The sequence below is a fragment of the Bos javanicus genome, chromosome 14 (assembly GCF_032452875.1).
Source record: "Bos javanicus breed banteng chromosome 14, ARS-OSU_banteng_1.0, whole genome shotgun sequence".
Classification (NCBI taxonomy): Eukaryota; Metazoa; Chordata; class Mammalia; order Artiodactyla; family Bovidae; genus Bos; species Bos javanicus.
Window position 1 is genome coordinate 43,277,933 of NC_083881.1, and position 17,149 is coordinate 43,295,081.

At 39.0% G+C, this 17,149-nt stretch overlaps 1 protein-coding gene across 1 annotated transcript in view; it reads right to left on the minus strand.

The window, feature by feature from the left end:
- Positions 1 to 1,432: 1,432 nt before the first annotated feature.
- MRPS28 (mitochondrial ribosomal protein S28) overlaps positions 1,433 to 17,149 on the minus strand; it is a 102,035-nt gene continuing 86,318 nt past the window's right edge. The window contains exon 3 of the mRNA XM_061439065.1: positions 1,433 to 1,853. Coding sequence (XP_061295049.1) covers positions 1,682 to 1,853 — 172 coding nt within the window. The 3' untranslated portion in view covers positions 1,433 to 1,681. The remainder of the gene's footprint in view (positions 1,854 to 17,149) is intronic.

The window sequence follows — 17,149 nt, forward strand, 5'->3', positions numbered from 1 at the left end:
ATGGAAAAAGCAAGAGAGTTCCAGAAAAACATCTATTTCTGCTTTATTGACTATGCCAAAGCTTTTGACTGTGTGGATCACAGTAAACTGTGGAAAATTCTGAAAGAGATGGGAATACCAGACCACCTGACCTGCCTCTTGAGAAACCTATATGCAGGTCAGGAAGCAACAGTTAGAACTGGACATGGAACAACATTTCCTGGAGTTTGCTCAAATTTGTGTCCATTGAGTTGTTGACACTAAACAGCAACTTTCAAATATATGATACAATATTGGTAATTATAGTCACCATGCTGTACATTACATCCCCATGGCTAATGTATCTTATACCCGAATGTTTGTAGTTTTTAACCGCTTTCACTCATTTTGCCCACTGTTACCACCATCAACTCCTGCTCTCAACTACCAATACATTCTTTATATCCATGAGCTCTTCTTCTTAGATTCCATATATAAGTGAGATCATACAGTTTCATCATTCCCTGTCTGACATTTCACATTACACAGTGCCTTCAAGGTCAATCCATGTTGTCAAAAATGGCAAGATTTCCTTATTTTTTAATGTCTGAATAATATTCCATTATATATATGATGCATGTGTGTGCATGTATATCACAGTTTCTTTATCCATTCATGTATTGATGGACACTTGAAAGTGTTAGTTGCTCAGTCGTGTCCGACTCTTTGCGACCCTGTGCACTGTAGCCTGGCAGGCTCCGCTGTCCATGGAATTCTCTGGGTAAGAATACCAGAGTAGGTAGCCATTTCTTTCTTCACAGGATCTTTCTGAACCAGGGGTCAAACCTGGGTCTCCTGCAGAGATAGAGGAGTTTCTTTATCCATTCTTCCATTGGTGGACACTTGAGTTGCTTCTGTACCTTCAGCTATTGTAAATGATGCTGCAATGAACACAGAGGTGCATGTCTTTTTGAGTTAATGTTTTCATTTTCTTTGGAAATACCCATAAGAGTGGAATTGTTGTATCATGTGATAATTCTATTTTTCATTTTTTGAGGAACCTCCATAATGTTTTCCATTGTGGCTGCACCAATTGACATTCCAGTAACTAGTGCACCAGGGTTCCCTTTTAAAATTCTACATTCTCGCCAACCCTTGTTACTTCTTGCCTTCTGATGACAGCCATTCTAACAGGTGTGAGGTGGATCTCGTGGTTTGACTCATTTCCCTGATGCTGAGCACCTTCTCATGTAACTCTTGGCCATCTGTATGTCTTTTTCGGAAAAACGTCTATTCAGATCCTCTGCCCCTTCTGCTGTATTTTTGTCCTTAGCACTCATCACCGTCTAACATGCTATTTATTTTACTTACTTGTCAATTTCCCTAGCCAAAGGTAAGCCCTAACAGGCAAGCAATTTCATCTGATTTGTTTACCACTGTTTCTTTTGTATTTAGAACAGTGGCATACACATAGTGAACACTCAAAACATATTTATTGAATGACAGAATTTCTCAGTACAGTTTATGCTTTCCCAATAAAAGGAAAGAACGGGCATAAAAACAGGGGGAGGGGAGATACAGCTAAAGAAAATTCTAGCAAATAAGAGCTATAATTATAGCTTTCATTTACCATGTCTTTTTCTAATCATTTATTCATAATTGTCTAATTGTGTTCTTGAATATCTGCATTCAACATAAAAGGAGTGAATGCACTCAGCAAAGTTCATTTATTTTCCCGACGTTCCTCTTTTGATTTTGAGTCTTTACTCTCCTGGAGTCCTAACAGAACTGCTTCAGCCTCTAGGATGGTTGTATCTGTTGTCGCTCCCAGGAACCTGGATGTAAGTTCAAGATCTAATAGTCGCAGCCGGACTCTGGTTCCTTTCTGGTATTTCCTAAATAGTAAGAAAAAAATGCCATTAATTCTTCATATCATAAAATGAACAACTAAAATCAAACTCAAGTTCTAATTCTAATTTGTGTTGGCTCCAGATAAGGAAATTAACAGTAGTATCAGGGAAATAGTTGTTTCTGACAGAAAAGTTATTTAGTTGTATCAGGATTTTTATGTTAAAGTCACCTTTAAAGATTTTATAACTGAAATGAAAATGTATTCCAGACTGAAATTCAAACAAGTTGGTCCTTGAAACTGACATTTACTTTAATGTCATTCATTTTTAAAGTCAAAGAGTATCAAGGGGAAAAAATGTTTTCAGAAACATTTTGTCTTCTAAAATTAGTATCTTCTTTGAAAAACAAAATGGAAAAAAGTCTCACTGCAAAATACTTACTATAGGGGATTGACTGCACTGTAATTAAAATATAACGCTGGCCCCACAATGTATGATGGCTCCATTTGGTAAAAATAAAAATATTCAAGTATTTCACAATCCCAAGTGAAAACTGATGCTCATTTAGCTTTCTTCCTTGATCAATCATTTTAAGAGCTTAATATCAACATTACGAAAAGGTACAGAGAGTGAAAATATTGCTACTGAATGAAAATCACAACTCTTTCTTAAAAACATCTACATATACACCTCAAGTGCTCTAAGGTAATCTTAAAATTAAAATAATTTTATATAAACAGAAAATGAAGAAACAGAGTTCTCCCAAAAAAAGAAAATGATTTTGGTAGACCATACAGTGAATAGCCTCCACGTAATGTTTGATTAGGTATTCTGGAGGAATTTATAGGTGATTCATCAAGTAAACCTGTAGGTTATTTGGCTTTTTTCTAAGTCATTTTTCTTTCTGATTACAGAACAAAATGTCCTTCTGTAAAATTTGAAAAATCACAACGTCAGTCACACTTCCTAGTCTTTCTATATGTATATTTATATATATGTACGTGGGTGTGTGCATGTGATGGCACAGATCATACTTCTTTGTTTAAAAAAACTGAAGAGATATCCTAGAATAGCAAGGCCTAGCTTTATACTCTTAGAAAACAGAAATTCCCATCCTACTTCTCTTTGCCTTTTGCACTGCTGCACTGCTTGGACCTTCCTTATGAAAAAATCCTGTTGGTTCCCAGGTATCCAGGTAGAATGTATCAAACGCAGGCCTTGAGAGTTTCCACATTCTCCTTATCAGAATGTCGATTCTGTGACTGGAATTCCCAAGAAAGACAGCGTAGCCAAGTAAGCACAAATGTTAGTGCCCTTCACTCACCTCTATTGGTTATCTGTGTAAATCTCTGGTTTCTCATTAGATCAAATGCTCCCTAAGATTTGTCACTGTGTTTACATCTGCATCCTTCCAGGGCCAAAGCAGCAGGAACGCAAATGTATGTCAACAAATTAACAAGACACTTGCTGACAAAAGCCACCACCTCATCGACAGTCTAGATGCTCCATTCTCTTGGCTTTAGCAGCTGTGTGGCCTGGCTCATTTACTCAACCTCCCTGAAGTCTGCCTGGCACAGAGCCTGGTGCACTGTGGTTATTAAATGTTAGTTTTCTTCTTCCATTGTTCAGAGTTAGATAATAAACTGACCGTGATAAAGGGGAACAGTGATTTTTTTTCTTTTAATGAAAAGAGTTGAACACGCACAAACACTTGGGACACGCTATCTGGGCATAGTCACACGGAAGGGGCAGCTCTCAGTGGAGACAGTCCTGTGTGTTGTAAATGTTAGCAATCTCCTGTTACAAAAATAAAATCAGAAATACCACGAGTGTCCAGTACGCTTGGTAGTTTATGGAAAGCAAAACTGTCCCTATGTTTAGGTGGGGGAGCCTTTAATAATATGAAAGTTTTGCATTCATCTCTAAAAAGTATGGAAATTCAAGAAGCTACCCAGTGAGTTGGTATCAGAAATGAAAAGTGAGCTGCAGGCCTTTACGTGTGCTGAATGAATCAAGAATCACCCACACTGTGCACTGAACAACAACAACAAAAACACCTCTAGAAGATTCTCTGACTTCAGTTGTCTGGAAGTAGCTGTTTCTACTTTTATGGTACTTACTTTTCCCTGTGCATTATTTCTATGTGTCATCTTCCCTAGCAGACCATAGCTCATTAAGGGCAGGGCTTTTATCTCATCCATCCCTCTCATAGTACCCAGAGGAGACCTATACATTTCACACACCAGAAGCAACCGCAGTGCTCCTTAAAAATGCACATGAGGAAGCAACCCCAGAGAGTGAGTTGGCAGATCGGGGGTGGGACTCAGGAATTTGCTTTTTTTGTTGTTAAGAGTTATGTTTCATTCGGTGGGAATTTTTAGGACTTCACGCCTGGGAGACAGCATTTCAGGTAACCCTGAGAGAACTGCTCTGAGGAGGCGGGGGCATGGAGGGGCAAGGAGAGGGGAGGAGTCAGGTTATACAGAAGTTTGCAACAAAGGGCGGGTAGTCTGAACATCAAAAGTATTTTTATGAATTAAGAAAACCAGATTATCTCAAAAGTTAAGGAATTTAGTGCTTTCTACTTTTCTACGTATGGGAAGATTCAAGTGTTGGGGCTCATTGAAATCATTCCTTCCACAGGCATCTCAGTGATCTGGGGCCAGTATGCTGAGATTTTTCACATCCTGAATTCTTCAGTGCTCACCTAGGGAGGGGCTGCAGGGGAATTTGCCTTTTTAAAGCTCCCCAGGTAAGCCGATGTAGTCTTCTCTGATCAGCATTTGAGAAAAATCTGGCCTAGAACCACCTGTATTATATACAACGCACAGCATCCAACATACATACAAAGGGCCAGTAAAACGAGGACCTCTGACGGACTTTGCAGCCGCCGTGAACAGCCTTTCAGAGTAACGGATGTTCTCCACAAGTGATGACAAAACCAACAAACTTCAGGATGAGTAATTTAGACTAACCAAATAAAATAAAGACAGGCAATGACAACATAGAAAGGAGAAATGCCTTAAAAGAGTCCCTTGAACAAAGCCTGGCGACCACTGGGGCGGGACTGACTCTCGCACACACAGACGGTTCCCTCTGAGAAACCCAGGATGCAGAAAGGTTGGTAGTCCTCACTCACAGGAATAGCAGCCATACCATTAACGTGGAGTTTATCCTTGCTTTAAGTTTGAAATACTTCATTAGAGGGAAGTAAAGAAATGACTGATATATTTCAGAGAACTCCATTTCTGCCAATGTAATTTGAGGTGACCCTCCAGTACTGCAGTCTTTGACAATCACTTATACCACTTAGTCTTCCCATTTGGGTTTCCATTGTTTCACATAACAAGATTTAAAATAAATATGCCAGTACACTCCTTCCCCAAGACTGCATTGCTTGTACAGTTTCCAAATGCTCCTTTTAGTCAAAGATTTTGGCCTAAGTATAAATACCCAGAAAAAGCAATGAGGTGGTGAAGACTGTAGACTCTGGAGCCAGATGATTAGAAACATGCCCAGCTCCACCCCTAAACATGCAGCTCTGAGCTAGTTACTTCATCTCTATTTCAGTTTCCTCATTTGTAAAATTGAAATAATAATTATGGGTTTCCCTAGTGTCTCAGATGACACCAGACGAACTTCCAGGTGAACTTCCAGATGTTCAACCTGGTTTTAAAAAGGCAGAGAAACCAGAGATCAAATTGCCAATATCTGCTGGATCATCGAAAAAGGAAGAGAGTTCAAGAAAAACATCTACTTCTGCTTTACTGACTATGCCAAAGCCTTTGACTGTGTGGATCACAATAAACTATGGAAAATTCTGAAAGAGATGAGAATACCAGACCACCTGACCTGCCTCTTGAGAAACCTATATGCAGGTCAGGAAGCAACAGTTAGAAATGGACATGGAACAACAGACTGGTTCCAAATAGGAATAGGCGTACGTCAAGGCCGTATATTGTCACCATGCTTATTTAACTTCTATGCAGAGTGCATCATGAGAAACACTGGGCTGGAAGAAGCACACGCTAGAATCAAGATTGCCAGGAGAAACATCAATAACCTCAGATATGCAGATGATACCACCCTTATGGCAGAAAGTGAAGAACTAAAGAGCCTCTTGTTGAAAATGAAAGAGGAGAGTTAAAAAGTTGGCTTAAAGCTCAACATTCAGAAAACAAAGATCATGGCATCTGGTCCCATCACTTCATGGCAAATAGATGGGGAAACAGTGGAAACAGTGGCTGACTTTATTTTGGGGGGCTCCAAATCACTGCAGATGGTGATCACAGCCATAAAATTAAAAGACGCTTACTCCTTGGAAGGCAAGCTGTAACCAACCTAGACAGCATATTAAAAAGCAGAGACATTACTTTGTCAACAAAGGTCCATCTACTCAAGGCTATGGTTTTTCCAGTAGTCATATATGGATGTGAGAGTTGGACTGTAAAGAAAGCTGAGCACCGAAGAATTGATGCTTTTGAACCGTGGTGTTGGAGAAGACTCTTTAGAGTCCCTTGGACTGCAAGGAGATCCAACCAGTCCATTCCAAAGGAGATTAGTCCTGGGTGTTCACTGGAAGGACTGATGTTGAACCTGAAACTCCAATACTTTGGCCACCTGATGCGAAGGGCTGACTCATTTGAAAAGACCCTGATTCTGGGAAAGATTGAGGGCAGGAGGAGAAGGGGTCAACAGAGGATGAGATGGTTGGATGGCATCACCGACTCAATGGATATGAGTCTGGGTAAACTCCAGGAGTTGGTGATGGACAGGGAGGCCTGGCGTGCTGCAGTTCATGGAGTTGCAAAGAGTCAGACGCGACTGAGTGACTGAACTGAACTGAACTGGTGTCTCAGACAGTAGAGTCGGCCTGCAGTGCGGGAGACCCATGTTTGATCCCTGGGTCAGGAAGATCCTCTGGAGAAGGAAACAGCAACCCACTCCATTATTCTTGCCCAGAAAATCCCATGGATGGAGGAGCCTGGCAGGCTACAGCCCATGGAGTCACAAAGAGTCGGACAGGACTGAGTGACTTCACTTTCCCTTTCATTTTCAGGTTACTATGAGCATAAAATGAGTTAACACACCTGCCAAGTCCTTATACATGCTCAATAAATGTTGGCTGCCATCATCAATCACCACCACTACCACCACCATCACCATCAAAACAAACCCAGTGACAGCAGATGTTCCAGCTTTGGCATGATGGAGGGTACAAGAACACTCTCAAGGGATATAGGTAGATGTAAGGCTGATTCACTTTGCTATACATCAGAAACGTCAGCAGTGTAAAGCAACTATACTCCAATTAAAAAAATCATGACTACAAGAAAAAAATAAGAACACTCCCAGATATAATTTCAAGTTATAATTAAATCAGTTAAAGGATTTCTACAGACAGTAAGCTTTGGGGATGAGTTTTCTTTCAATAATTTGCTTTGATTCAAATCTTACTTATTTTAATAGTATAAACATTCCTCTCTTAAAATATATTATAAATGTCCTACCAAAAAGAAAAAATTTATTTAAAAATGAATGTTGAATTTCTTTTGAGGATGTGAGGCAAACTAGCACTGAACAAAAGCAAGTAAAACTCACAGAACTACACACCACATTCACGCCACATTTAATGGTCCACACTTCCCTGCCTTAGCTATATTATACCTGAAAACAATAAAGTAGAAATATATGGTGAGTCACAGAAGGGTCACAGTGACTCATCCACTCTAGTGTTCTTTTTGACAGGGGCTCAATGAACACTGAGGGGCAGGCAGAGCTGTCTAATTTTACCTTCTCCTACCACTCCTTAATTCTTGATGGAGTTCAGTGAATCTATTTTTAGCACACAACTATTTCTTGGAAGGGGAAGATGATCCTTTCAATAGGTTCATAATTTTTCTTCTTTTAAAATTGACCATTTCAATAGCAGACTTAACTTCGAACCTGTCAAATATCCCTTTCTTTATAGAACTGACTCGACTTCCTCTGTCTTCTATGTGTCTTAGTCACTTGGTCATGTCTGACTCTTTGTGACCCCATGAACTGTAGCCCGCCAGACTCCTCTGTCCCTGGAATTCTCCAGGCAAGAATGCTGGAGTGGGTTGCCATTCCCTCCTCCAGGGGATCTTCCTGACTCAGGGATTGAACCTGGGTCTCTTGCATTGTAGGAGGATTCGTTACCATCTGAGCCACCAGGGAAGCCCTTCTCTATAATGAGGTTTTATTCTTCTTTTGGACTTCCAAGGAGGCACAGTTGGTAAAGAATCTACCTGCCAATGCAGGAGATGCAAGAAACACAGGTTTGATCCTTGGCTTGGGAAGATCCCCTGAAGGAGGAAATGGCAAACCATTCCCATATTCTTGCCTGGAAAATTCCATGGACAGAGGAGCCTTGGCATGTCCATGGGGTGCATGGGGTCACAAAGAGTCAAACACTACTAAGCATGCACGCACAAAAAATTATTCTTTTAATTAGTTTTCCCTCATTCTTTTATTTTATCAGTGGACTCTTCCTTCTAAAAGTCACACAAATGCCCATAAATATAACTGGGGTACAATTTCAAGAGGTTCACAGATTACCTGAAGGTCATCTACGGACCTCTAAGATTAAGAAGTTCTGTTCTAGATTTTAAGTCTGTTTATATTTCTGGATATAATATAATTATATAATATAATTGGGAAAGGAGTACGACAAAGCTGTATATTGTCACCCTGCTTATTTAACTTATATGCAGAGTACATCATGTGAAATGCCAGGCTAGGTGAATCACAAACTGGAATTAAGATTGTTGGGAGAAACAGATATGCAGATGATACCACTCTAATGGCAGAAAATGAAGAGGAACTAAAGAGCCTCTCAAAGAGGGCGAAAGAGGAGAGTGAAAAAGCTGGCTTAAAACTCAACAGTAAAAAAAATACCCTAAGATCATGGCATCCAGTCCCATCACTTCATGGAAAATAGAAGGGGAAAAAGTGGAAACAGTGACAGATTTTATTTTCTTGGGCTTCAAAATCACTGTGGACAGTGACTGCAGCCAGGAAATTAAAAGATGCTTGCTCCTTGGAAGAAAAGCTATAACAAACCTAGAGAGTGTATTCAAACATTGTTTTGCCAACAAAGGTCTGGAGAGTCAAAGCTATGGTTTTTCCAGTAGTCGTGTACAAATGTGGAGTTGGACCACAAAGAAGGCTGAGTGCCGAAGAGTTGATGCTTTCGAACTGTGGTGCTGGGAGAAGACTCCAAAACCCCCTTGGACAGCAAGATCAAACCAGTCAGACCGAAAGGAAATTAACCCTGGATGTTCACTGCAAGGACTGATGCTGAAGCTGAAGCTCCAATCTCTAGTCACCTTAGGAAAAGAGTCAATTCAGGGGTAAAGACTCTGATGCTGGGAAAGATTGCTGGCAGGAGGAGAAGGGGGGAACAGAGGATGAGATGGTTGGATGGCATCATCAACTCAATGGACATGAGTTTCAGCAAACTGCAGAGATGGTGAAGGACCGGGAAGCCTGGCGTGCTGCAGTCCATGGGGTTGCAAAGAGCTGGACACGGCTTAGGTATGTTGTGTCCAACAACAATCAATGAACAACAACAATAAATAGTTTTTGAGGCAAAAGGAATGGGTTCTCATTCTATCTACACGACAACATGGCCTTATAATTATTTCTGTTGTTTTATTTCCAGTGTGTTTCTTAAGGAGACTTAGGACTTCAGGCAACAAGCTCACCGGGCCACTGCTTGCAGCCACACAGCTGTAAGTGGGACAGCCAACCTCTACCACAGCCTCATTTTCTAGTGTAAATAAGACAAAAGTTCACAGCATATGTAAGGAAAGATGGAATTTTTCTTTTATTACCCCTGTCACTTCCGTAAGTCTAACCCTATTATGAATGAATAAGGACAAGTCTTAAAGAGAATTAGGTGCACAGCAGCACAATATTTTCAATTAAAAAAATATGGAACAGGGTAGGGAGGAGGTATAAATTAAGAGTTTGGGATTAGTAGATACAAACTGCTGCTGCTGCTGCTGCTAAGTCACTTCAGTCGTGTCCGACTCTGTGTGATCCCACAGACGGCAGCCCACCAGGCTCCCCCGTCCCTGGGATTCTCCAGGCAAGAACACTGGAGTGGGTTGCCATTTCCTTCTCCAATGCATGAAAGTGAAAAATGAAAGTGAAGTCGCTCAGTCATGTCTGACTCTTCGCAACCCAATAGACTGCAGCCTACCAGGCTCCTCCCTCCATGGGATTTTCCAGGCAAGAACACTGGATGTAAAATAAATAAACAACATGGTCCTACTGTATAGAGAACTATATTCAATATCTTACAATAAACTATAATGAAAAGAATAAGAAAAAATATATAACTGAATCACTTTGCTGTATACCAGAAACTAATACAATATTGTTAATTATCAGTTCAGTTCAGTTGCTCAGTTGCATCCGACTCTTTGCAACCCCATGGACTGCAGCATGCCAGGCCTCCCTGTCCATCACCAACTCCTGGAGTTTACCCAAAGTCATGTCCTCTGAGTCGGTGATGTCATCCAACCATCTCAGCCTCTGTTGTCCCCTTCTCCTCCTGCCTTCAATCTTTCCCAGCATCAGGGTCTTTTCAAATGAGTCAGTTCTTTGCATCAGGTGGCCAAAGTACTGGAGTTTCAACTTCAACATCAGTCTTCCAAAGAATATTCAGGACTGATTTCCTTTAGGATGGACTGGTTGGATCTCCTTGCAGTCCAAGGGACTCTCAAGAGTCTTCTCGAACACTACAGTTCAAAAGCACAAATTCTTTGGAGCTCAGCTTTCTTTATAGTTCAACTCTCACATCCATACATGACTACTGGAAAAACCATAGCCTTGAGTAGATGGAACTTCGTTGGCAAAGTAATGTCTCTGCTTTTTAATATGCTGTTAGATTGGTCGTAACTTTCCTTCCAAGGAGTAAGCATCTTTTAATTTCATGGCTGCAATCACAATTTGCAGTGATTTTGGAGCCCCCCAAAATAAAGTAAGCCACTGTTTCCCCATCTATTTGCCATGAAGTGATGGGACCAGATGCCATGATCTTAGTTTTCTGAATGTTGAGCTTTGAGCCAACTTTTTCATTCTCTTCTTTCACATTCATCAAGAGGTTCCTCACTTTAATTAAAAAATAAAAAACATGGGAAAAATTAAATTAAAAAATGTATGCAACAAAAGAATAGGCTTAAGATGACAATCTTAAGAAGTTGAAGGAGGCTACCATCTTGAATATTTATACCAAATATTTATATCAAGATGTATTGGAAATGTTCAGAGGTGCTGTTTGGTTGTCACAAAGATCAGGCTGACATCTAGCAGGCATGGATGGGATGGAGACATTGTGTAATGCAAGGAACTCTTCCATGCAAGAGCTGTCCTACTAGCCATTGACAGCGGTGAAAAATCTGCTTGCAATGATCTAAGCCTGGAACTCTGTCTGCTAAATATTTTTTATAGGTTGTTTTTTTTAAAAATAAGAGTTTAAGTGAACACTATATTTTCAAGAATGAGATTACAATGTAAATTAAGGGAAGACTGATTTTGTCCAGAATGTTACCAAGAGTTGTTCACAATTTCAGAAAAATCACACTGTCATAAGCAACACCGTCATTTCATTTTTGTGTCTTGCTACATGGGTTAAGGGCTTCCCCGGTAGCTCTAGTGGTAAAGAACCCACATGCCAATTTCAACCTGTAAGAGATGTAGGTTCGACCCCTGGGTCAGGAAGATATCATGCAGAAGGGCATGACAACCCACTCCAGTATTCTTGCCTGGAGAATCCCATGGACAGAGGAGCCTAGGGGGTTATAGTCCATGGGGTTGCAAAGAGTCGGACACAACTGCAGTGACTTGGCATGCAGACACACACACATGGGTTAAATGTATCTTCTTTACGGCTTCAACTTTTGCTTATTCTTTGTACTGGGAGGAGATCAGTCTCCTCTATACCTGATGTCTATAAATATACAATTTATTTTCTTGGCTTTCAATGGAATATGTTGATAAAACTCGGCTTCCCTCCTAGCTAAGCTGGTAAAGAATCTGCCTGCAATGCAGGAAACCCAGGTTCGATCCCTGGGTCAGGAAGACCCCCTGGAGAAGGAAATGGCAACCCACTCCAGTATTCTTGCCTGGAGAATACCCATGGACAGAGGTGCCTGGTGGGCTTCAGTCCATGGGGTTGCCCAGAGTTGGACATGACTGAGTGACTAAGAACACTGGCATACATACCTACTACCCAAAAATATACAATTTATCTTCTTGACTTTCAATGGAATACATTGATAAAACTTAATTAAAATATCAACAATTCCAAAACATAACTTTCTATAATGACAGAAACATTCTATATAATGTGGTCATGGAACACTTGAAATATACCTAATGTGGAGAGGAACCAATTTTCTAATTTTATGTAATTTGAATTAAATTTAAACAGCCGCTTGACAGTGCAGCTGTAGACAACTTCAAATTGACAATAAAAATAGTAAAATACTTGTCTTACAAATATATAAGCATAATCACTGACAGAAACGCTGGTTTTACCAGAAAAATAGCACTTTGAAGTAATTTGTTATAATAAATAGCTATTCCTAATTAGATTCCAGCAAGACTAAACCATCAAATCCATGCTTGCCATTTCTAACTTCTCATGTGTTTCTTTCCATTCTGTTACCTTTTATATTTTCCCTCATATCTGTGTGACACTGTACTAGACACATAGCAATTGAACTGTCTTTTAGATATTTAGAGGTTAAAACAAAATTCCCTGTAAAGATAGCTTACTCCACGTTATAGGTAGAAAATTAAGATACATGAAGTCATTTGCCAATACCACAAAGTTGTATAAGACGATTTACAGATTTTTTTTCCTCTTCCTTTTCTTCAGTTCTCAATTACCTTGACTTCTTCCAAGAACTGTAAACCTAATCCCTTTGGGAGTGATAAGAAGTTACTACTTCATGTAGTCTCATAATGTCATCCCTTTGAAATAAAATGTAAACCATGTTGCTGTCACCCAAGTAATTGTTTTAATTAGAAAAATGGTTACTTTCAGTGGTAACAAATAATAAATTATATATATATAAAAAAAACCTGAATGACTTCATGCAAGGTTGTCTATTTTTTATACCTTTTTTTAATTAGGAGGAAAAAAAAAACCTTAGATATTAGTTTTTCAGAAATGCTGTATTTCATATTAGAACCGTTGAATACTGCTGTCTTGAAAGCGAATAGGACGTCTCCAATGAGTACGTTCAAAATGAAAATAGCCCATGTTTTCACTGGTCAATGTGTTTCTTTAACTTTGAACGCTTGCCTCTGCTGGATCTTTGTGAATTCCAGCCTAAACGGATTCAATCTCAGGCTCCACCACAACTGCTCTCTTCCAATGTGCACTTTCGCAGACCATATGCTGCAGTAAGTGAGTCTGCATGTCTGAGCTGTTTAGGAAAAGGGCAATTAAATCTGGTTTTGCATTTCTGTATTAAGGACATGGTTTAAAAACTTTCCTTTGGAGGGGGTTTTGACATTCTTTCCACAGACATTCTTTAACATCTGTCAGTGCAGGCTGCTGATGGTTCTCATAGACTTAAAATAGAGACAGTGTCTTGACTAGTTCTTTGATATACATAAATTAAATAATACAAAGCCGACAAATACAAGTCTTGGATTGAATCTCAGTATCCAAAGAGAATTTCGTAAGGAATTCTGCCTTTGGAAGTCAATTTAGCTGCCTTACTATAATCAAAGTTCACAGAGATTTCAAGAACAGTTGTTTTCAAATCATTAACCATCTATGTTTTCATCCCAACAAGTTAAAATATTTTAGAACTTTTCCTGATTTTCTTGTGATTTGTTATTTTAAAGTTTTAATACTTTGGGAGTAAAATTTTCTTTTCTTTTTTGGAGAGAAACAGCTAAGATATCTTTAATGGTTTAATTACTCCCTATTTGTTTTTTCTAATTCGTACAAACATTCACAGTAATTCTGGCCTCTCTGTGAAGCCACACTTTGCATGTGTGTGCCCGCGCACGCATCTGTAAGGGAGAGTGCCTGCACAGGAGCGTGAAGGGATGTGTGTATTGTGTTCTCCTTTAATTGAACTCTCTGGGCATCAACTTCCCCATCTTTGAAAAGCATAATCTTAGAATAGACCTAAGGTCTTCTGCAGTTCAATGATTTTATTCTACTTTTATACAACTTAGAGTGCTTGAAAACTCATACAGTGCTGAGAGCTACTGAGTGCAAAACTGATTCAATATACGTACAAAATGCAAAATGTTAAGGCTTTTTATTAGCTACACATGATATTATTATAGTCTTAAATAAAATAAGTAAAATTGTATATGCAGGCTCTTTGGTATATTTCAGATGTGTCTCCCTTTTTCAAATGCCATCCACTGGGTTTCTTTGACTGTGTTTCTAGTCTGCTGCTTCTTTCTGCTCAGTTTGTAGGATGCCTATGAGATTGACTCACCACCATACTAACTATTCTGTCTTATCAAGCACAACAGCCACAGTTAAAAAATAAAGGTAGAAAGTGCTAGCTTTCTATAAGTCCAATAATTATAACTCCAATAATTCAACTGATTAAAATTTAAATTATTGTTCATAATGCTAAAATGTACTTCCTCAAATTGCAATCATCCTGGAATTTAATCTTTTTCTGCAACTCTACGATAAATGTATGATTTTGTTTTTCCCTTAAACCAAACGCTTTTTAACCTTGCCTTGCTAGTTAGTACCACAAACAAGCTTTTATCTCTTGTTCAAACATTGATTTATTTTATGAAATGAAACATTTTTAAACTTCCAATAAAATATTTCACTTTTTAATAATGTGGAACATGCATACAATGTAATATATTACATATAGCATAAATAATGATAGTTATAAACTTTTCTTAGAGTTAGCAAAATAAGATGTGTCAAGAAATTAGGGAAAGAAATATCCTAAAACCTAATGACTATATAGAGTCTATTTTTATTTTTTGAAAAAAAAAAAAAAAATGTGTTGCTGGTCAGAATATACATATGCAATAAAAAAAGAATATATATATTTGTAAGGACAAAAAAATCCAAAGGAAACAGAAGGAATAAATGCCTTCAGGTACCTGAGATATGCTGATAACTAACATTAGATCAAAGCTGGAACTAGAATTAGAGCATCTAAGCAAAAAAAGGATATACCTTGTGGTATACAAGTTTTGTTTTATGAGAGAAGAAAATGTATACTTTTATTGTCAGAGATAAGTTTAGTCAGGGTACAGCAGAGGAAGGAATATGAGTTTTAAAATGTCATAGAAAGGTCTAGATTTGACCATGACTGAGTATGAGACACTTAGCTCGTATGGACTGCTTGCCTGAGTGCTCAGTGCTCAGTTGCTCAGTCATGTCCGACTCTGAGATCCCATGGACTATAGCCTGCCAGGCTCCTCTGTCTATGGAATTTTTCAGGCAAGAATACTGAGTGTTGTTACTTCCTATTCCAGAGGATCTTCCTGACCTGGGGATTGAATCCCCGCCTCCTGCATCTCCTGTGTTGGCAGGTGTATTCTTTACCACGGAGCCACCTTGAAAATCTTGGACTGCTTACTTAGCTGTAAAGTGAGTATATAACACTTGGTAAAGCTGCTGAGATGCTTAACACATTATGGCACATAGTACATACTCAATAAATAATAGGTATTATGAAATTCATTACACTGATTCTTATATATAATATAAAGTGTAACAGATAACTAAAAGGATAATAATTTCAAATATAAACTAGAACATCGCTCAAATGGACAAGTCTGACAGCAGCCTTCAATATATACAAAAGAAACAAAAGGAAGACAAAACTGACTGAAGGCAGTCTTTGAGTCTGAGTTTGGGGCTGAGGGATGAGGATAATAAAATCCAGAAGTTACTTTATAATTTACAGGGACAGACTTGATAACTCTGCAGGGAGTCAGAGCTGAGAGGCAAAACACAATCAATTGGCTGTGGAAGCTTTTTACAGTTTTTTTCTTTCCTTTTTTTATAAAAATACTGATGCCTGGGGTCTAACCCAGACCTACACCATCCAAATCAGTAGGGTGGAGCTGGAGATTCATGCACATTTAGGAAAAACTTCTCAAATGAGTCTGGTTTGAAAAGCATTGGCTACAGTATTCGTAAGTTCTCTGAGTATTTATGAGTATTCATGAGTTCTCAGACATTCTCTGAGTCTCTGTCTCAGTCAAACTCCAGATAAATGGTTCATGGCAGTCAAGGGACCGAGCTGAATCTTGGTCAGTTCAAGCTTTAGTTGCCCTAACAGGTGCATGCAGTGCAGACATTACATAGAAAGTCAAAGTTAGACCTGCACATTTTACATATCAAATATGAGATAAGCAAAGTTGCTTTCCTATTATGAAACTGAAGAGATTAATAATATGTGTTTCTCTCTAAACAAGGGGCTTCCCTGAGGGCTCAGATGGTAAAGAACCTATCTGCAATGCAGGAGACCTGGGTTCAATACCTGTGTCAGCAAGATCCTCTGGAGAATGGAATAGCTTTTTACTCACTCCACTATTCTTGTCCGGAGAATTTCATGGACAGAGGAGCCTGAAGGGCTACAGCCCACAGGGTTGCAAAAGAGCTGGACATGACTTAGCGACTAAACAACAGCAAAGCACAGGTTCCACATTATATTTCCCACATAAAAAGTCCAGTCTCCTTTCACTTTTCTGACCACATCTAGGGAATTGTCATCTGTTTGGAAAGAAGACAGTCAAAGAATCTTGTAGTATGTAAATGAAAAATTAAGGGAAGGAGCAGTTTGAACAAAAGTAGAAAAGGATCTTATACCTGTTTAAAGAATTTGGAAGTCTTTAATACTAAAGAGGTCACAATATTTATTTTGTGCATCTATTTTGTATGCCTCCAAGAAAGCAGAAATAAGAAAAATAGTTAGAAGTTATAGGGGATGGCAGATTTATGGAAGATTCAGCTTTAATATGAGGAAGAACTTCTAACAGGGTTGGCTGGAAGGGGAACTGGTTGTTTTGTGCATTACTAGAGGAAATCACAGGGAATTTTCATGACAGATGAGCACTGTGGTCAGATGAGCATGGTCATCTCACGATGGAGTTTGAATTAGTAAGGGCTGAATTAGATGACTTCCAAAATTCCTTTCATTTATAAAATTTTATGAGTCTATGACTCAAAATACTTATTAGGTCTCCCACCATCAGGAAGCACAAAAGCTGGAAAGCAAGTTAAAGAAAGAGCAGCCAAACAGAAGGTAGGCCGGGTATGCAGTAAAAAATTTTAAACCAATTTTTAG